Source organism: Ambystoma mexicanum, chromosome 2p (assembly GCF_040938575.1).
Source record: "Ambystoma mexicanum isolate Mex_15411 chromosome 2p, UKY_AmexF1_1, whole genome shotgun sequence".
NCBI classification, from domain to species: domain Eukaryota; kingdom Metazoa; phylum Chordata; class Amphibia; order Caudata; family Ambystomatidae; genus Ambystoma; species Ambystoma mexicanum.
Window position 1 is genome coordinate 378224342 of NC_090923.1, and position 22106 is coordinate 378246447.

Sequence of the window (22106 nt, forward strand, 5' to 3'; positions counted from 1 at the left end):
GCAGGAGCCACTCCCTAGGTTCAGAACACTGGAACTCTTCTGGAAAGCAGGAACTCTTTTCTTACCTAGGCGTGGCTGTGGAAGGAGACACCTAAGCACTACAGGAGGCTACTTAAACCACACCCGATGGATGAATCTTGCTTTGCGTTATTCTGCATTCTCTGCAGCAGAACGCTCATCGTGTCTTCTGCTTCTGATCCTGGGCCTAAGGGAACAAAGGCTTACCATCCTGGAATCCAGTCTTCAGCAGCACCTGTAAAGTCAAAGAAAGAACAGGTTAGCACTACGGTCTTCAGTGGCAGCGCATCTCTTACCTGGTCCATCGGCTGTCACCAACGCCTCGTGCTGCATTCCGGCATCTGAAAGACAAAGGCTTACCTACTCTTTGCATGCTCCGGAGGTCTTCGCACTGCATTCCGGCATCTGAAAGACATAAGCTTACCAGCTCTTCGCACGCTCCGGAGGCCTTTGGCGCTGCATCCCGCATCTGAAAGACAAAAGAAGGTGCGTTTAAAGACATTGGGCAACTTTATTACTCACGTGCCATTACTCCTTCCCACGCCGAATCCAGTGGGTATTCCAGCACCCTTCAGCTTCTCTAAAGCTCCGAACTTGCACCTGCACGATAAAAGGGACAGTTAGTGCGCATCGTGAAGCATGCTACAAGCGCTTACTTACGTGCTTCCAGGCGCTTCTATTCCTCACGCGGATTCGATCCTCAACTATCATCAGCCCGCCATCCGCCATCGCCGGAACCCTGCAAAACAAGAGATATCATTACAAAAGACTTTTAAGACATTTGAAGTGCCCAGAACTTACCGTTTGTGCAGTTAACGACGGACAGCAGTCCTCTGAGGTCAAGAGGCCTGCACCCTTATTCAGTGAAGAAACTGGTTATGGCACCCTGCCCCGAGGCAGATGGAGTGCTCGGCGTTCACTTACCTAAGGTGAGGGCGTTAACCTTTGGGGTTCTACAGGAGAAGAGAAAGAGAAGAGGAGAGAGGCACCCAATAACCCCAGTTCATTAATCCCATATTTTCTATCTGCAGACATCTTACTTTTCGAGTCAGACATACAGTGCACAGAGGTCCAGCCCAAAGAGCCAACCGTGTGTTACACATCACCTTTGAAGATACGGCATTCACCCAGTCAAGACCGGCGCCTCTGCGGGAATCAGGTGAGCGTTACAGAACGCAATGCCTACCGCAAAACTCCCACCCAGGCGCTATGGAAACCTCGGATACCGACCAGCTAGCCCAGTTACTTGGGGAACTAAGAGCAGAAGTGCATGCAGCCCGTCAGGAAACAAATGCTCTAAGAAGGCAACTGATTATTTCCAAGGAGCGAACAGACGATCTCGCTAGACAATTGCTACAGTCACAAGCCGGACAAACTCCGTTACCCGCATCAGGGGCAAATCTTCCTTCAACATCCTCTACGAACCCAGTGCAGATCAACCTACCTGGGAATGTACCTCTGGCTCCGCCCGAACGATTTTCTGGTGACACAAAGAGGTTTGCAGTATTTATTAATCAGTGCCGATTGCACTTCTTATGCCAGCCAGCAGCCTTTCCAACTGATCAAGCTAAGGTAGCTTTCGTGCTTTCGTACCTTAGTGGCAATGCGGCAGACTGGTCGATCCCTCTAGTTAATCAAGATGATCCGGTTCTCCATGATATTCAAGCTTTTCAGCTCCGTATGGAAAAACTGTTTGCAAGACATTCACAGGGGCAGACCTTGGACAATGAGCTCCTTTCATTGCGACAGGGTAATCAAGACCTTTTGGCTTATATTGCGTCTTTCAACAGACTGATAGTGGAAACTCGATGGCCTGAGGACAAAAGGATCACGCTGTTTTATAGAGGTCTACGTGGAGAGCTCAAAGATGTGTTAGCCCAAGTAGTGAATCCCCCGCAAGACTGTTCGGACTATATTGACTTAGTCGTTCAAATTGACCACAGACTGCAGAACAGGAAGGCCGATCGTTCCAAGTTTGATGCTTGAGTATTTTCCAAACCACAAACTCCTACCAAAGGAGTAGACTCCGGGCAACCCATGCAAATAGGGGGCCTGAAAGGACCACTAACACAAAAGGAGCGGGAAAGGAGAAAACAGCTGCAATTATGCCTCTATTGCGGAAACTCGGGGCACTTTCTTCGAGACTGTCCGGTGAAACCAGCCAAGAAGGCAGTAGGAGCTGCAGTTACCAGGGTCACAAACTCTGAGCAGGGAAACGACCTCGCCCGACAAGAATAGAGGTCCTCTTGCCGAGCATTAAAACCAGTTATGTGACCTCGCATTTCGTGATACCTATGGTCCTCATTAGCCCTGAACATCCGGATCGATTACATGCGATTGAAGCTTACGTCGACAGCGGTGCCATCGGCAATTATGTGGATCATGAAATGGTTTTGAGGATGAATCTGACTCTTTGTCCAAAGGCTGTAAAGGACATCATTACTACGGTGGATGGTACGGAGATAGCCTCCGGACCAGTAACGCATACCACCCAAGAAGTGACGCTAGTAAGTCAAGATGGACACCATGAGAAGATTGTGTTCGATGTGATCAAGGCCCCTCAGTTCCAGATTATTCTAGGAATTCCTTGGTTAGAGAAGCACAATCCTCAGATCGATTGGCGAGCAAGAACGGTTCAGTTTCCAGAATGTGTCTCTACTTGTCACCCTCGACCTGGTGTTGCACTGGCAGCAATTTCCTCGGAGGCTCCCCAGTTACCTCCTGAATACCTAGAATTCCAAGATGTTTTCCTGAAGGATCACGCTAACTCTCTACCTCCTCATAGGTCTTATGACTGCCAGATAGACCTGATACCTCGATCTACTCCTCCTTGTAGTAGGATTTATGCCCTCACCGAGCCTGAGAATCTTCACCTCCGACAATACCTGGATCAATACCTAGCGAATGGGTTTATTCGTCCTTCCAAGTCCCCTGCTTCCTCAGCTTTGTTCTTCGTTCCAAAAAAAGAAGGGGACCTTAGAACTTGTATAGATTATCGCGCCCTGAACCAGATCACCGTTAAGAATAGATATCCGTTACCTTTGATCCCTGAACTCCTGGACCAAGTCAGAAAAGCATGCATATATACAAAGCTGGATCTTAGAGGAGCCTACCACTTGGTACGAGTAAAAGAGGGCGATGAATGGAAGACGGCCTTCCGCACCAAGTATGGGCTATTTGAATATCAGATCATGCCCTACGGACTTTGCAATGCCCCGGCCGCCTTTCAATATTTTATCAACGATGTCCTCAGAGAGCTCATAGATGTGTGTGTTGTTGTTTACATTGACGACATCCTCGTTTATTCTTCATCAGAAACTGAACATCGGAAACACGTGAAAATGGTCCTCGAGAGATTGCGTCAACACAAACTTTTCGCTAAGTTGGAAAAATGTGTTTTCAATGTGACTGAAGTTGAATTCTTGGGATTCATATTATCACCTAACAGAGTGCGTATGGATTCAAAGAAGGTCAATGCAATTCTCAAATGGCCATCGCCATCCTCCGTAAAAGGTGTTCAAAGCATGTTAGGCTTTGCTAACTTTTACCGCAGGTTTATCCCCGAATTCTCTCGAATAGTCCAGCCCATCACCGCCTTGTTAAAGAAAAACAAACGTTTTGAATGGTCTACCGAGGAGGAACAAGCTTTCCAGAATTTGAAGACTAGATTTATCTCTGCACCGATCTTAAAACATCCTCGCCCAGAACTCCCCTACATCGTTGAAACTGATGCTTCGAGCCTTGCCATGGGGGCAGTTCTATCACAAAAGGACCCAGTAACCAATCAGTTGCATCCCGTGGCATTTTGGTCCCGCAAATTCTCGCCTCCTGAAATCAATTACACTATTACTGATAAGGAACTTCTAGCTATCAAGTCCGCCTTTAAGGCTTGGCGGCATTATCTTCTGGGGGCCCGACACACCGTTACTGTGATTACAGATAACCGAAACCTGCAATATTTGAAAACCGCAAAAGCTCAATCCTCTAGGCAACTCCGTTGGGCACTATTCTTTGCCGAGTTTGACTTCATAATTACCTATCGACCTGGTACAAAAAACGGTAAAGCTGATGCCCTTTCTCGGATGGGAGTGGAAGAACATTTGATCAATCCTAAACCTGTACCTATCATTCCCGAACAAAGAATTCTAGTTGTAATCACCACACAATCCATAGAGGAAGTTAAGGATAAAGCCAGGCTACTGGTAACTCCAGCAGACATACAGAATTGGCATCTGCAGGGAAAGGACTTTACGGTGAAGGACAACCTATTATATTTCCAAAAACGGTTATACCTGCCCAGCACAGATTTACAGAAAAAGGTAATCTCTTGTTATCACGATTCTTTAATGGAAGGACATCCCGGTATGACCAAGACCTCGGAAAAGATCAAGCGCTACTTCTGGTGGCCGTCTTGGAAAAAAGATATCAGAAACTTTATAATGTCCTGTGGCGTATGCGCCCAAAACAAGAGTCAAAAGGAAAAACCAGCCGGCCTCTTACGCCCTATTGACATCCCGCCTCGCCCTTGGCATACGCTTTCTATGGACTTCATCACCGATCTACCTCCATGCTCCGGATACAATACGATCCTAGTAATAGTGGACCTATTCTCCAAGATGGCGCATTTCATTCCACTCAAAGGCTTACCAGCAGCAACTCTGGCCCGAGAATTTCTCGAAAACATCGTCCGACTGCACGGTTTTCCTTCAGTTCTAATTTCGGATCGAGGTAGTCAATTTATTTCTCATTTTTGGCGAAGTTGCTGTCGGTCGGCTCAAATTGATGTGAGACTTTCGACCAGCCACCACCCTCAAACCGACGGACAAACCGAGAGGACCAATCAAACTCTGGAACAGTATTTGCGCTGCATGCTACAACAAACTGAAAAAACTTGGAAAGATATCCTTTGGATAGCCGAATATGCCTACAATAACTCTGTCCACTCGGGAACTGGGAAGACCCCGTTTTTTCTTTTATACGGTAGTCACCCTCGAACCTCGGAGTTGGATCCACTCCAAGATCTTGGAACACCAGCAGTAGACCACCTGCATTCTACAATCACCCAAGCCTTTAAGGAAGCCGTTTCTCACCTTCAAAGGGCTAAAGAACAATACAAGAAAGGAGCAGACCAACATCGAAAGGAAGCCCCCCAATATCAAGTAGGAGATCAAGTCTGGTTATCCACCAAATATCTACCTCTAAAAGGACCACGCACATTCAACCCAAGATACCTTGGTCCCTATTCCATCACTACCATAGTAAATCCAGTAGCAGTCAAGTTGGACTTGCCCCCTCACATGAAGATACATCCGGTCTTCCGCGTCTCTCTATTAAAACCCGTGCAACCTCAAACCCGACTAACTACATCTCCAAAACCTATTCTAGTTGATGGAGAACTCGAGTTTGAAGTCAAAAGCATCCTGGATTCCAAGATCTCCAAATCTAAACTATTTTACCTGATTGACTGGAAAGGCTACGGTCCCCAAGAAAGATCCTGTGAACCTGCAGAATATGTCCACGCGCCTCGTCTAATCAAAAGATTTCATCGAACATTTCCTAACAAGCCCAAACCCCCGGAGAAGCCCGGTTTGTGAGGGGCCTTGAGCGGGGGTGCTGTCATGATCTCTGCTTCCAAAAGATCAGGACTTGCCCGACTCCCTTGGAAGCAGACCCATAACCCCGGTTCCGAGTGCCAGCCAGTCCCAATTGGGACCTTTTGGACCCTGTCCTGGCGCCAGTGGCACCAGGCTCATAAAGATGCCCAGTCCCAGTGCTGGAAGCGCCGGGCTCATAATGCTTGGGTGGACTTACCTGCAGCAGACCATGCTGCTTACTTACCTGCCAGTTCAACCCCTGATCCTCTTCTGTTTGGGACTACTTTTCCTGTTGGGTGGGGCAGGAGCCACTCCCTAGGTTCAGAACACTGGAACTCTTCTGGAAAGCAGGAACTCTTTTCTTACCTAGGCGTGGCTGTGGAAGGAGACACCTAAGCACTACAGGAGGCTATTTAAACCACACCCGATGGATGAATCTTGCTTTGCGTTATTCTGCATTCTCTGCAGCAGAACGCTCATCGTGTCTTCTGCTTCTGATCCTGGGCCTAAGGGAACAAAGGCTTACCATCCTGGAATCCAGTCTTCAGCAGCACCTGTAAAGTCAAAGAAAGAACAGGTTAGCACTATGGTCTTCAGTGGCAGCGCATCTCTTACCTGGTCCATCGCCTGTCACCAACGCCTCGTGCTGCATTCCGGCATCTGAAAGACAAAGGCTTACCTACTCTTCGCATGCTCCGGAGGTCTTCGCACTGCATTCCGGCATCTGAAAGACAAAAGCTTACCAGCTCTTCGCACGCTCCGGAGGCCTTTGGCGCTGCATCCTGCATCTGAAAGACAAAAGAAGGTGCGTTTAAAGACATTGGGCAACTTTATTACTCACGTGCCATTACTCCTTCCCACGCCGAATCCAGTGGGTATTCCAGCACCCTTCAGCTTCTCTAAAGCTCCGAACTTGTACCTGCACGATAAAAGGGACAGTTAGTGCGCATCGTGAAGCAGGCTACAAGCGCTTACTTACGTGCTTCCAGGCGCTTCTATTCCTCACGCGGGTTCGATCCTCAACTCTCATCAGCCCGCCATCCGCCATCGCCGGAACCCTGCAAAACAAGAGATATCATTACAAAAGACTTTTAAGACATTTGAAGTGCCCAGAACTTACCGTTCGTGCAGTTAACGACGGACAGCAGTCCTCTGAGGTCAAGAGGCCTGCACCCTTATCCAGTGAAGAAACTGGTTACGGCACCCTGCCCCGAGGCAGATGGAGAGCTCGGCGTTCACTTACCTAAGGTGAGGGCGTTAACCTTTGGGGTTCTACAGGAGAAGCGAAAGGGAAGAGGAGAGAGGCACCCAATAACCCCAGTTCATTAATCCCATATTTTCTATCTGCAGACATCTTACTCTTCGAGTCAGACATACAGTGCACAGAGGTCCAGCCCAAAGACCCAACCGTGTGTTACACATCACCTTTGAAGATACGGTATTCACCCAGTCAAGACCGGCGCCTATGCGGGAATCAGGTGAGCGTTACAGCTACCTCAATGAAACAGGGATTTCAGTAATCCTCCAGCCTAAACACAGCTTGATATGTGACTGGACTATGTTGCATATTTATTCATGAAGTTATTCATATTTAAAATGGTATTAATTTTAGATCAATTTGGAACATTTAGTGGCATGTTAAATAGGAGGCTCTCAACTTTGGGTTCGTTGTAACCAGTATGGATGACATTTTATAAGGGGAATTATGTTCTGTGCTTTGACACTGGGCTTCCATTGTTAGAAAACCTATTATGCTGTATCTGGTTAGCATCAGTGTGCCTTCAATCATGTCAGTGACACATTAACGGCAATTAAGTCTGTTTGGGTCTAAGTCCGAGAAAATCAGGCCTGATGCCCATTGCTGAGCACACCATATTTTTCAATTGTGAACAGATGTATTTTCAACTATTGACTCTCTTAAACTAGGCTCCTGTGGGAGGGTCCTAGTACAGATGTCTCTTTGTTCTTTGTGTGCCTAATGGGTTCTCTTGAGGACCGACTGTAAATCTTTCCACTCTGAAAAGGCCAGGCTTGTCTCATGGAATTCTTAACCTTCCCCACATGGTAACCTGTATGCAGAGATGAAATTAAGTTTGACTTTGGGTTAGTTCTGCATGAAGACATAAAACAGGCATTGCCAAAGCTATCAAAATGTTTCTATTGATGTTATGTGCATGAAAGGCTTATTTACTTCTATTGTATTGACACAATTGTAAACCATCCCCATGAAGCAAAATGGCCATGGTTTAATTCTTTCAGAAGTATTTTACAATCAAAACATTGGCAATAGAAAGAGCAGGAGATACACCCTAGTGTTTCATTTTAAACATATGCTAACATTTTTGACTTCTAGCATTGTAGTTGAACAAATAAACCAGTGCTATTCTCAATATTCATGCTATCACTTGACTCTCATTTTAAAATGAATTTCTCTTTAACACTGGTTGTGCCCTCTTACTAATTTGATTATATTTGCGACCCACATGGGTGTCTTTGCCCTTTTAGAGATGGTGTTACTCCTGTTTTCATTTTACATTAGTTAAAATCAAGTCTTTTTGTGAAATGTAACTGAAGGGAAAATGTGGTTCCTACTACGATTTAGCGTGTGTTAAAATCTGTAATATGTGTTGGATGCTGTCTCTTAGGTGCACAGGGGAGACTGCATGTGTTCCACCCAAAGGTGCACACTATTCCTTCCAATGGAAACATATTACAACAGTGAAGCACAGTGGTAATGTAGCTTTTTATGATTTATTTATAATCAAACTGTGCGTATTGCAGTGGCATTTTCAGCCATGTCATTTCCAATTTGTAGTAACTGTTCCTCAGTCATTCGAGAAGGGCTCAGGAGTATGGATTGATCTGGGCTCTGTTTTGCCCTACTGGTTATGAACAGATTTCTATCTTCTTGGAGATTCCATATGAAAAAATGCTGTCTGATATTGTGTGCAGACCGTAGAATTTAAATGATTTGATGTGGCATGCCTGGGATTGTTTCGAGGACACTGTAGCTACCTTCTACTATTGCTACCACTCTTTTGATATGTATTATTTACTGTTTTTTCCTGGTTGCTGTGTATTAACAATATGTTATTTAAAAAAGAATGTTAATTGACCTGATGCTAATCTTTTTCTTGTTGCTTATGATTTTCATTCAAATAAATAAAAATTATAAACAATTGTGAGGACACTTTTTAAAATTATATCAGAGGTTATATGAGCCCCTAATTTTAAATTGTAGTTAAAGTACTTAACACACTACAATAAAACTGCACACTAGATCACTGATGTTTCATGAAGCAGGATACAATATAGCATTTTTGGTTCTCGAATGGAATATAATAAATCAAGAAATCAAAAACTAAATCATATGACATGGCATATAGGATGGACCTTGGTGAAGTTGAAATGTAAAGAGTTTTCCTTAGTGTGGTCTTGAATATGTTGGCTTTCAGAACTTTGTTAAAAATAAATGTGAACTATTTAACTTTAGTATGGAATGATTGAATGTTGATTTGTAATGAAGAAGATGATGTATTTTTGGTCTAATTAGATCACATTTAATGAGCTAATATTGTCCAGGCCATGTTTCAGGATTGTGTCAATGCAGTGGCCCAATCTCTGGGTGTTTCCTTTTGTACAGAATCACCATGTTGAAGCTATCAAACATTTTCAGTACTTTTGTTCAATAGGGGAGTTAGTCCCTATCATTCCAGAATTGAAACTCTCCTTTTACTATGATGAGGGTGAGCTTTATAAGGATAGTTGAGGGGAATTAATTGTCTTGGTTGGGCTTTCAGAAACATGGTAGCGGATATCTTTTTCCCTGATGGCTTGTCAGAGCCTGTTGCACCTCTAGCAAGGGAAACGAGTGCTGAATGTGGCCAATAAATTGAGGAGCCCCCTTGGCAAACTCCTCAGCCAAGACTGCCAGCTCTACATCAGAACTTGTCAGTTTTCCAGTGTCACCTCCATCCTCACCAAATCGCCCTTTGCCACTCATGTTTCTGTATGACTGCTGCAATGGGGTGATTAAGAGTAAAGCATATATTTCTCTATGTGTTGGCAGTCTTTTCCATGACCATAAGCCAACTTGATTGATAAAGGGAGAAGCGCGTGGAATTCTACATGCAAAAACATTGACTTCTGATTGCAAATTTTACCCAACAGGCTCATTATGAGTGCCAAAGTCACCAACATCGTGGCCAAGGCTTTCTAATGTCCATCAGTGTTCATATCATATCTAGAAGATAGTAGAAATAAACACTCAGAGATTAATCCTGCATTCAACCAAACAACTGTTCTTGGTGGTAGAATCTCAAGACTGACTGCACCACAGTGAAGGAGATCAAGACTTCATTCAGGGTTCACACTTGTTGTAGTACCTACCATTTCAAATGTAAACCAAACATGGCCTTGCTTTCTTGCTTTCTTCGACAAAAATATCAAACATCAAATTATTAATGTTTCCTTACGAGCTCCTCCCAATGAATTATCATTTTCTGTATTCACAACACTTAGTGATTAATTAATTAAACATGTACGCTGTTAGGCCACCTGCATCAATTCTTATATTATTACTCAATCCATTCAGCTAACGACTCTTTCAAAGCTCCTGGGTACACTTTCTTGGTGCTGCTATTGCATATTAAATATCATATGAAAAACCTACTTTTGTATTAATTCAAATTAATTTCTTGGCCACTATGGAATGTCTCAAGTAAGGACTTCCACAGCATGTAGGACATCATTATTTTTGTAAAGTGCAAGTATCTTCCCAAAGAATTCAACAGTTGTCTGCATCTTTGGAACATACCACTTAATATGTTTGGTTTTAAAACTTTGGTCGGCGAGCACCAACACTGACTGCTAAGGATCTAGAAAGCTGTAAAATACATGTGAAACCCTCATGAAGATGGCTCTCCTGAATCCAGTCCACCACACTGTAGCTCGTCTTATTATGGGAACACGTAAATTTGACCAAATTAATCCAACCCTACATGAACTACATTGGCTTCCACTCCAAGCCAGGATACTGTTCAAGACTGCATGTATCATCTACAAAGCAGTCATGAGTAGCAGACCAGCATACCTGCAGGTAAGCTCCACATATCTGGTGGCACACAATGCTCGGAGAGCAAATCAACCAACTGTCTTGAATCACAACTCATTGTCAAAGACCCGCAAACAATCCTTCTCTTGCCATGCACCCATCCTCCGGAACTCGATCCTGGTGTCGGATCGAAATGCCCCCACAATTCTCAATTTTTCGCAAAATCTCTCAAAACATGGCTCTTTCAACAACACCTGACAATGGACTAATTCCAATAGATGCACATACCCACGCACATGCCTCCAAGTACTGCCTGCGCTGTTGAAAGATGCCAGCCCAAATTCCAGCTACCCACACTTTGTTCAGCGCTTCGGTGCTCTTGAGTTAGGTTCGCACTTTAAACAATAATATTAAAAATTAAAAATGCCTATATTAAGTTCCTCACTTTGTTCCTCACAAAGTTGGCTGCTGAGAAAATATCAACCGCATTTTATCAATGTAACTAATGGCCTGCAGTGGAAAACAAGCATTGCTGTTCTGCCACACATAATGATAATTATTTTTAACATATGAATTGTATTAATCAATTAAGGTAAAGAAAATGTTTTAATTTAAATAAAAGCCCCGTCTCAAATAAACAGACGGGGTTTATGTAAAGAGATACCATAAAATGAGATTGTTAGTGTTGTATTATTTTTTGGTCTTATTTTGTAACCATGTATGCTATTTTGAATTTCATTCTTTTGACTTTTGTCTATCCATATAAGGGTATTTGTATTTGTATTCTTGCTGCCTTTCCCATGTACCAATAAAGATTACATATGTTTTCCTTTCTAAAATCAGTCAACCCATTGATCAATATTCATAGGTCTCAGTCACATTTCTAGATGTGCTTTAGTTTCCATCACTTCAAATCACTCAGTGAAGGTTTTCAACAGAGATACTCTAATTGTTGAGTTTCAAATCATTGCCTTTGAAGAGCAAGCCTTTGAAGTATGTTTAAATTGCTTGTTATAAAAAAAAGGCAGTTGCTATGGTAGAGAGAACTTATTCCTCTTTAAAAGCACCGTTCTCAGACAATCCATTAGTCTTTCAGCACTTACACATTTCAAAATACAGGTGCACGCTAATATTAGGTGTAGTAATAATTTATAACGCAAAAGAGCATTCACAAAACATTAGGTGTACCATATTACTGTTGCAATTTCGATTCTACCCCATCAACAAACAAGGCAAGCATTCACACAGCATTGTTGGTTCTAACATGAAGCGACTTTGAGAGGAAGAAATTAACATTATTAATAAAAGCTTGTATACAAATGTTTTCACTCTCCAAAATATTTTTTCCACCACATGTCCCTTCTTACTCCACACATCATTCAGGTTTACATGGACTTTTATTCACGGTAATGTCTCATATCCAATAATTAAACTTGCTGAATTCAGGTGTAAATTGAAGGTGTGCACAAAGTTTTTTTCTATGACAACTTTGATGTTATGTGAAAATACAAAGCAATACTTTAGTGTGGCCATGTACCCATTTCATATTCTGAAAATACCCTAACTCCCTAACATATCACTGGGAACAACCATTTATCTGCCCATAGCGTAAACCAATAGAAAATTGATGAATGCTTTTGCAAAATCACTCTTAAATTTATTTGTGAATTTGGAGCAGGCTACTCATGAGTGAGGTTTTATTTTTTCCAGGAGCCAGTCAATCTTACTCCTGGAAAAAAGCTTTCCGAAATATCCCTGGTGTGTGTGTATATGAAAGTGAGGACTTACGGAAGATACGAAATGGCTATAACTGTCTGATCTCAGGATTTTCTAAATGCATTATATGTCTGTTGATCTGTGTACACAAGTAAAGAATAACTCCCATGACAGTAGTTCAAGGTATCATCACAATATTATTAATGCCTATATAAACACACCTGTGTATGTCATTGTACTGTAAACATCTCATTCAAAGTGAGATAGCAAAGATAATAAACATGGAGTCAAATATCAGTAATGTGCTGGTAACAAAAAATAAAAGTTATAAAATGAAAATACCCTTGGTTAAATCAGGTAGACATAACTTTAATAGAATGGCAGAATCTATTTTAATAAATGAATATTAAATAGGTGTATGTGTTCATTGTTAAAAGTTGTAAATCAATAGCATCTGCTAACATGCATGGGACGTCATTGCTTCTAAACTTAAACATATGTTTACTAATTAACAGTGATATAGGTCAGTTTAAATATGTTTGACCACAAACTGTGTTATCAGAAAATCAACTTGTGATATAAAATGTAATTTAAGGGATCAAACAAAGCAGAGTGCTCAGGTGTAAATATGTTCCTAATCTAAAAGAAGGACGATATTTAGCATGTTTTACCAATTTACAATTCTGCAAATATGTATAAAATCAAATGCAATATTGTGTTTGTCTACAAATTATGTATTTCTTTATGTGCATAAACAAACAGATGCAGATAGAGCACAAAAACATGGCATGGATGAATTTATATCCTCTAACCCCTGTACATTTGACCACGCCTCACTCTTTGAGATGGTTCAACGACTCACTCTTGACCACAGACTTAACGACTCCTATTCCTGCCTGGTAAGTAGTAAATTCAGTAATGTAAAACATGTACATGCCAATTCAAGTTCATTTTTGAATATGTAGTTAAAGACCTATGCTGAGTATGTTTTCTTACTTTTCTGTTGACACAAATGGTTCTCAAAGACCACATTCAAATAGCCTGGGTGATATTCATACTCACTTTTAAATAATTGTTTAGGTAAGGGAGCCAGCAGATACACTAATGTGTGCCCCGGGAAGTCCCCTTCATCTGGCCCCTTCCGATCTCTTTTTCCCAAAATAGGTCTACCTCATGTACAAGTTCTCTCATGGATAAGGTCCAATCACCTCCAGATAATATCCGAGCTCTGTTCTCATTCATTTGGAAAAGGTGTTCCTCCTTCTATGCAGAATTATAATCCACAGCTCCCCTCATTCCCTGAGTATTTCTCGTTTTATAATTGGAATATTTCCTGCACTATGTCATCATGACATCACAGTTTTTGCTTTGACAAGTCATTCCATTGCCTTAAGTAATAGGCAGATGCTCCCAGAGAATACACACCTTAGTTTTCATAGGTTGAAACACTTGTGTCTGAGCGCGATACAAATGAAATATTATTCATTCATAGGTTGATCATATTTCTGAACGTGGGACAAATTTGGGGATATTTTGTTTTTGTTTATTTAATTGTTCATGGTATTACATACCTTTACAATAACTCACAATCAGACACAATTAATCACAAAAAAGATAAAAATGAAGACTAAAATGAATTTCTAAAAACAAGAGACCAGACAAAATCATCACAGCATCACATCATAAAAAATAGCTCAGAATCAAATATAAACAGATAAAAGCAAAAATCAACACAAATGCATCATTAAACCTCGGGATCATTATGAATGAATTTGATAACATTTAGAAAATGTCAAAGCAAATAAATAACCTGATTTGAGTGACCATACAATAAATAAGACCATAGAACCTCATAATCAATAAAATATGCTTATATATAACATATCTAAAATGTTTCAAATGCTTAAAATGCAGCTTTAGCCATCTACCACAATATGTTTAAGGCATTCAACACTTTCTTCTTCTCTACAATATCTACATATAATCAATTGTTTTGGGAGCATACCCCTTCTTACTTTTACCTTGTTTGTGGGGGAAATATTCAGATGAAACCTCATGAAGGTCGCCCGTGCCCTTCTATTAGACAACAAACTTAGGTGTGACGAAAGCATTCAAATCTTTTATGCTCATACATAAAATGCTCAAGTGAGCTATGGTCTCAGTGGTTTCAACCCAGTTTGCGGCAAACAATGCTTTATTGATATGCATTAGATTTATGGGTAACTCCTCCAAGTGACAGCCATGATCTTTCACAATCTTCGTACATACTGTAACTAGACATACCATTGACTCATTTAGACCTTTTTTTAAGAGGAGACCCATATCGTCATAAAGAGAATCTTTTGGAGGGAATAAAAATTTACAAATTAGACTAAAATATTTCCATCTGAGTCTACATATAGGGGGATTTAAGCCCAATTCATACCTAATAAAAGATATGGGGATGCACTTTGGTAAATTGAAAGCTTTCCTCCACACAATTGCCTCCAAGAGATCCAGTTTATCTGCAACCCACATCTGCATTATCACCAAGCCATGCAATCATTTCGGTACAGCTTTTCCAACATAGAAGAGCATAAGAGGTGTTACTGAAAATGTACGATATTTGCAAGCACAATGCCTTATTTTTTAGGAAGTCAATACTCTTTCCATTTGCCGATTCATTAAAAATGGAGAATCCTAAATAAATAAAACTTTCTGATAGTAAATGCGTTTGACAATTTAATAACTAAGAATAACATTTGCAGATTTATTAAGATAACTAAAATCCATTATTTGGTTTTATCCGAGTTAATAACAAAAAAAAATCTTAGAATATATAGCAAATGTGGAGATTAATCTCTGTAGACCCAATTGTGTAAGATCAAAGAACATGATATAATGTGCATATGCGATCGAATCATACCTATATGAAACAAATTTAGGAGAGGCAGAGGCCATGGGGGATATCTCCTACTCAAGGTCCAATAAATATAAATTAAAAACACAAGGGCCAGAATACAGCCCTGACGCAATCCTCAGTCTGTGTAAACCTTTTGAGAAAGAAGACCATCATTGTTTAGCGGAACCTGGGTATTAGTGTTATTATGTAAGAGCACAATCATTTAAGCTGCACCTCTGGTATCTGCCAGCTCGCAAATTTACTGCAAAGTAAATTCCTATTCACAGAATCATAGGGGGCTGAGAGATCCATTTAGGCAAAGAAGATATGATTATACCTCTTTGACCAGGCTGAATCTTGCAGCACTCTAATTATATGTGGTGGGGCTCATATGCAAAATCGTATTTGTATCCATATATCATCATATAAATGTCATACATTGATGGAATATGGATTTCTGGACTCCTATTTGTCCCACACATGTAGGGATATATAGCATACATTTCTGCAATTAAATATGCGATTTTTCATAATATTTATACGTGTAGGTCATTTTAATAATCCTACAAATGTTTTCGCTTTTCTAGATTTAAATCTATTTTTTGTAAAAAAATATTGCCCTTGAAATGGGCCAATATGAGGGTGTGGCATCCCATTAACAAGGGGCCTTGAATTGATGGTCTTTGTTAACTATAAATGGGTTTCTTTGATGGCTATTTATTATATATGTGTGTTTTATAATGATGGACAAGCTAATCCCCGGGTTCTTTAAAGCACCCTCGCAACACTACTGAGTTGAACATGAGTTCAGCTTGTTGTCAGTGTTTCTGGAAAATCAGCTTTTGGAAGGCCACATTAGAAAACCAATGATTTCCCATAATTGAAAGTCTTATTTATCGATATTATCCCTCTGCATTGTCCACAAGGCCTTCTGGGGCCTGGGGCCTAAATACCTTCAACTCTCTCTTCCTAAATATCTTCCTTCACGAGCCCTTCGCTCATCCGTCTCCAACTCCCTCATGGTCAGCCGCTTCTCGAAGCAACGAGCTGGGGGCAGATCTCTCTCCGCAGCAGGGGCCTCCCTCTGGAACAGCCTTCCTGCCTCCCTGAAACTTGAGGAGAACCATCTCCGGTTCCGGAAGCACCTCAAAACCTTCCTCTTCGCTTCTGCCTTCTCTCTCCCTCTCCCCTGCTAAACCTGCTTAACTCCCCACTGAATTCTGCACTATACCTGCATCTGGGCCACTCTCAGCGACCTCGGTCCAGGGCCCAGCCACTCTCCACTTGCACTGCCTCCCTGGCTCCCCCTGCACTGCGGGACTGTCACTGTATCCCTACAGCCCCCTTCCCAGCTCTGCACTTACCTCGCACTTGCCACCAGCTGGCCCTTTTTATTTATTATTTATTATTTATTATTTATTTACGCTACTTACCTTGTACTGCACTTTCCCCCCCACCTCCTCCCCCTGCACTTTCTCCTTTTCCCCTTCCTCTGCACTTGCGCGATCTGAATGACACCTGGCCTAGTAGGATCGTTTGTCTGTCTTCCCCTTGTTTCCCTCCCTCCCTGCCTCGTCGCGCCTTGAAACACTTGTGTATAGGCGCGTTACAAATACCTTATCATATCATATCATATCATTATATTGATGGTGCACAAGCCATTCTTTATGAATACCTCACACTGATTTATTTCCTTTATGTTAAACATATGTCTCTTTATTTAAAAGAGAAATATTTGGATATCTGTGTGTGTCTGTTTGAAATGATCGTCATACATCCCATCATGCTGGAAACCTGAAATGTGGCATGTGGGTAGGTTCCATAGTGTAGAGAGTGTAAAAAGTATGAAATATATATTTTTCAAATGTTCTTTTTATAATGTTTTTTTAAGTTTTCTGCAATGCTTGTATCTTTGTGTGTTTCTGTGTGAAGTGTTCTGCATACTTCCCAACATGCTACAAACCTGAAGTTTGGCATGTGGGTAGGGTTCCATGGTGTAGACAATGTACAAAGTATACAATATGCAATTTCTTTTTTAAGCGGTTTGCAACGCTTACCGGTGCCATATGGCTCTTTACACCATAGTTGTGCAGTAGTTCTATGTTTATTGTTCCCAAACTTCAGCAGTTCATGAAAACTTCAGCAGTTTATTGTTCCTAAACTTTCCACACTCCCAGCATTCCAGCTAACATTAGCGCACTCACTTTTGAACTCATACAATACAGTGCTTTTGTAGTAATGTGGGTGACAATAAATGATGCTTGGCTTTTCAATAGTGTCCACATTGATGTTGTCCATCACATTGTGTCAAATCTCTCATGATAATAACAGAAACTTAATTTCCCACGGAAATGGATGAATGTATGTCATGTAAACAGCACAAAGCTTAGCTGCTTCAGTCATACACTTACGGGTATGGCACTTCAAGCTTTCACACTTCAGCCCTATATGTATGGCGCACTTATGTTGAGCTCGCTGCTGCCTCAGCTGTAGAACTGGACACCAATAATGTTGCTGTGCAATCATGAGGCTCCAACTCAATGTAGATGGAACTGATTTAAGAGATTCATGCTTTTCTCATGGTCAGCTGTATGTGGCTTGCTCCAGAGTTGAAAACAAAGACAGCAAAGACTAGCAATATTGTTTACAAAGAAGCAATGATTCAGTTCATTAAATAAACTTGAAACTAGGACTGAAGTAGGAATTACCGTGAAAAGCACAGTGACATCTGCTAGTCCTGTATAAACAGCACATTGAAATGTATACACTATTACATTTTCCATTTAATTCTTGCAGCAATATAAAGGTGGTCCAATTACGTTTGCAGTATACTTAACAACATTTCTCACAGTGGAAGTGCTAAAGTTCTTAAATGCATGTCCGTTTCTTCGTGCATAGCAGAAAACAAAGTTTTTATTTAGGAAAATACATTTCTTGTGTTTTTGGCTCACAATTCAGAAAAGATCTAGCAACATCCATTTGATGTGTTGAGGCTACCCTTCAGGTAAGCATCACCCAGGTGCACCCTTGTCATGGTAATATTTAGACCAACACCAGACGTGAATGAACAAGGCATTATTCCAGCACCTCTAGTTAATTTCTCTTTCATTCTGCACTGCAAGATATACACTTGTTTTGCTAGGATGAAACACAGTAAATTATCTCTTCCTGGAGAACATCCCTGCAAACAGTGATGAAACATTTCTCGAATGTTACACATATTTTGCTTATAAACATGAATTTCCCATTGGCGCTTGGAGTAAACCAGAGGACAATTATTTCTGCTTGGGTTTTCCACTTATTCTTTGGGAGAATATTCCTCAGAATTAGCTTTCAAAAGATCCTTAGTGGGAAGTTTCCCGGAAGAAGAATTTATATTTGTACAATTTAGTAAGCAATTATGAATGACTCACAAATTCTCCAGGGGAATTGAAATTTGGTACATTCCTAAACATAACCAGAATCGAGTTAATGGTTTCTAATTTTGGAAAGTTAAAATGTGGAAGGATTTTAAGTCACTATAAGCGATACTTGATGGCAGTCAGCAGAATACATTAGTGATGAAATGACAAAAGAAAGGCCTGAGACTCCTGATGGATGATTGTCAGCTTTGTAAACTTCATGTAACTTCAATGCATAATTATTGTTTAAGCTCTTTGCACAATTCTAAACAACTAATGATATAGTCCAATTGGAACATGTTTTTTGTTGTGTTATTCAATCACAACAGTGTACTTTGATTTGCACAAATAGAGATTCCACAGAATCTCCACCTAGCACGTGCCCAGAGAGTATTCCATTATTTTCACTTTGACCCTCGTCTCAGGGATTCTGCCAGTTCAGTAGATGTGGGTACCTCTCATAAATAGCATAGTGTGTCTAATATCTCTCCTGATACTTTAATATTGGCATTTTCACACCAAGCCTCTTTTTATTTCTTTTAGTATCCCAACATCGTTTCTTTACTTCATATTATACCTTTGAAGTAATTTGATTACTTCAAAGGTATAAAATGTATATATGTATATTTGTAAAATGGATGTGTCAAATCATTTTGGATATTTTAAACAAAAACTAAAATAAAGTAATGCATTTTAACATAAAAAGAAAATGGATCATTACCCCACATTTAGAAAACTCATGTCTGAAGATTCTATGTGTACTCTTTAATTATTGCAAGACCCAGAGTCTAAGATACAGAATGACATGACCTCACAAAGCCAAACTCACCAGTGAGGCAATCTCTCCCATATGCTTAGCCCTTAGCTACTCTTGGATTGTTTCTGGACCCTGGAGCCCAGCATTCCCAGAATGCGTCACCATTTACTCCCTGATCTCACTCTCTCAATTGCAGGGACCTTTGCTTCTCACCTCATGTCCTTGGCAACACCCTCCTCCTCCTCACATCCCTCCAAGTCCTTGGCCACATATCAATACACCCCTTTTTATAAGTCTCTTGGTGGGCATGTTCTCTTTTTCCTCTTCCCTCCTTCACCTTTCTGCTTTCTGACAGTTGACCCTCTATTCTCCTGTTTTTGTTTTTGTAAGGACAACCCAAGTTGGTACAAATGTGCAAGTCTGATGTCACCCTACACCCTTTGCAATGCAATGATGAAAGTGGTAAATAAAATTACAATTTCCATGTTCTAAAAATGGGCAAAGTAAACTTCTAATCGGCTACAGTGCAAAATAGGTTTCCATACTCAAAGGAGGGTTAAATAAATAAAAGAGTGTCAGCAATATTGCATGAGGAATTTCTAATAATCTGAACCCTTACATCATGCTCTAGGCCCTATCATTTCACTTTTCTTGCTATGTATCTCCTCTCAGTCCTTTATCCTCATTCTGTTAGGACGTGGACAGCCTCCCGTCCTCTATTCCGCACTCTCCCTCTCCCTTTGTTTTGCTGGGAGACGGGACTCTCCACCTTTCATCTGCCCATGCCATGGTGTACATACCCATGGAGTTAGAGATAGTACCAGGGTATCATACTCTAGGTTACCTGAGATGTTCTTTGAGGAGTAGGGTCTTCACACCCTTCCTGAAGAGTTGGATGGAGGTTTCGGTCTGATCTGCGTAGGCAATTCTCACCAAAAAGGCCTGTGGCCTTGTTTTCCCCTTCTGTGAAGTCTGTTACATGAGGTACAGAATTTAGAAAGGAGTACATTCTTTTTAGTGCAAAACACAAGCCATGAAGATGTCCAAAAATGGTTTCATTAGTATCAATGTGTGAAATATCAGTTGGATAGTGGGAGTGTGAAATATGTACCTTTTGTTGTTGACAGCCATTTGATGCAGAATCGAGTAATGCATTACAGCATAGTGCTTATCGTGAGCTTGTGCTGTTTTCTCTTTCAACAGGGTTGGTTTAGTCCAGGACAGGTGTTTGTGCTAGACGAGTATTGTGCGCGCTATGGAGTGCGTGGATGTCACCGCCATCTCTGTTACCTCAATGATTTATTAGAACGGGCTGAAAACGGGGCGATGATCGACCCCACCTTGTTGCACTACAGTTTCGCATTTTGTGCATCACACGTCCATGGCAATAGGTAAGCACGTCTGAAATGTAAGTGTTTTTAGTGTGTGAGTCCTCATAGATTTTCTAATTGTATCAACTCAAATACCGCGCCTTACGGATTGAAAAACGTACGTTGGAGAACAGCTTAGTCATACATCTTATTAATTAGGAAAGTAATACATAAATGAATGTTTTTAATTACGCAAATGCCATCGTTAATTAGTTTGACACAACTGTATGTCATAGTGAAAAAACAAACCTCTGAACGTGTTCTTTTGCAAACATTTTGTTTATAATTTAACCATGCTGTCAGCTTTTATTTCTTTTTACACATTTCTGGCTTTACTTATTCCTATGTTTATCATCATGAGCCTATTTTTTATTTCATTTTGTTTTCTTTCATTTCTTTTTCATGTCTTCCTTGTTTCCTTTTCTCTTCGTTTGCTGCGCATCTCACACTTCACACACAACCACACACGGCTCAATAATCAAAGTCAGCACATGCCAGAGTTTCTTGGTGGGTCACAGCAGAGTGGGGAAGCTGATGGGGGCAAAGCGGCTGCCCCTTCAGCTATTGAACCTGAAATGAACACCCGGAGGGATTCCAGACGGGAGTCCAAAAAGAGAAAAGATTCCAAATCGCAGCCTGCTCCAGAGCCTAAGCGGTAAGCTGTTGCTCCAGACACAATCGTGGTGTGCTTGTGTGTGAGACGATGCGTGTGTTAGGTCATTTTACCGCATCAGCTTTTTTGCTTGCTACCTTGGCACAACTTTTAAAAAATAGGGTTTATGATGTTTTACCCCGTATGAAGTGAAAGAAACAGGGGAGCAAACACACAGTATCAGAAGGCAATAGCAGGCACAGCAGTAGCCCACAAAGCAACATACCACGTTAGAATGACCCTGAATCGTTGGGTTACAGATATAATGGAACTGTAAATATGTTTAAATGTATATATGATTGACATGTGTCTAATATTAACGATTTCTCCTTGAGGTCTTTATCTGTGTCTGCTTTCCCATTGCTCCGCCTGTTCTTTTTTTTCATGTTTACATTCTGAGAAAGATCTGGATACCCTGTGTAGGGGTACAATATGCTGCTCCATACAAGTCTCTGCACTTTCAGACCACGACCTTGGTGATCTGGAGCAATATAAAAGATCTTTAATGTAATCTCTTCAGTTCTAAGGGCGAGCACGTTTGGTCTGAATTCCCATAAGAAATCATTGTAGGCTCCACCCACTTCTGCAGTTAAGTAACAACCTAACAATTTAGGACTTCTCTCTTCAGACTTCAATGTTGTACTCCTGCAAGCAGAGGTGATGG

General features: G+C 41.1%; 1 protein-coding gene across 24 annotated transcripts in view; it reads left to right on the plus strand.

The window, feature by feature from the left end:
* The window catches only part of CADPS (calcium dependent secretion activator), a 2044505-nt gene that overhangs the window by 1138811 nt on the left and 883588 nt on the right, over positions 1-22106 (plus strand). For 12 of the 24 annotated variants that reach the window (XM_069643727.1, XM_069643719.1, XM_069643721.1 and 9 more), the window contains exons 12-14: positions 13144-13280; positions 20624-20811; positions 21275-21445. In XM_069643727.1, coding sequence (XP_069499828.1) covers positions 13144-13280; positions 20624-20811; positions 21275-21445 — 496 coding nt within the window. The remainder of the gene's footprint in view (positions 1-13143; positions 13281-20623; positions 20812-21274; positions 21446-22106) is intronic. The other 12 variants (XM_069643728.1, XM_069643740.1, XM_069643732.1 and 9 more) reach the window with 1 other exon arrangement.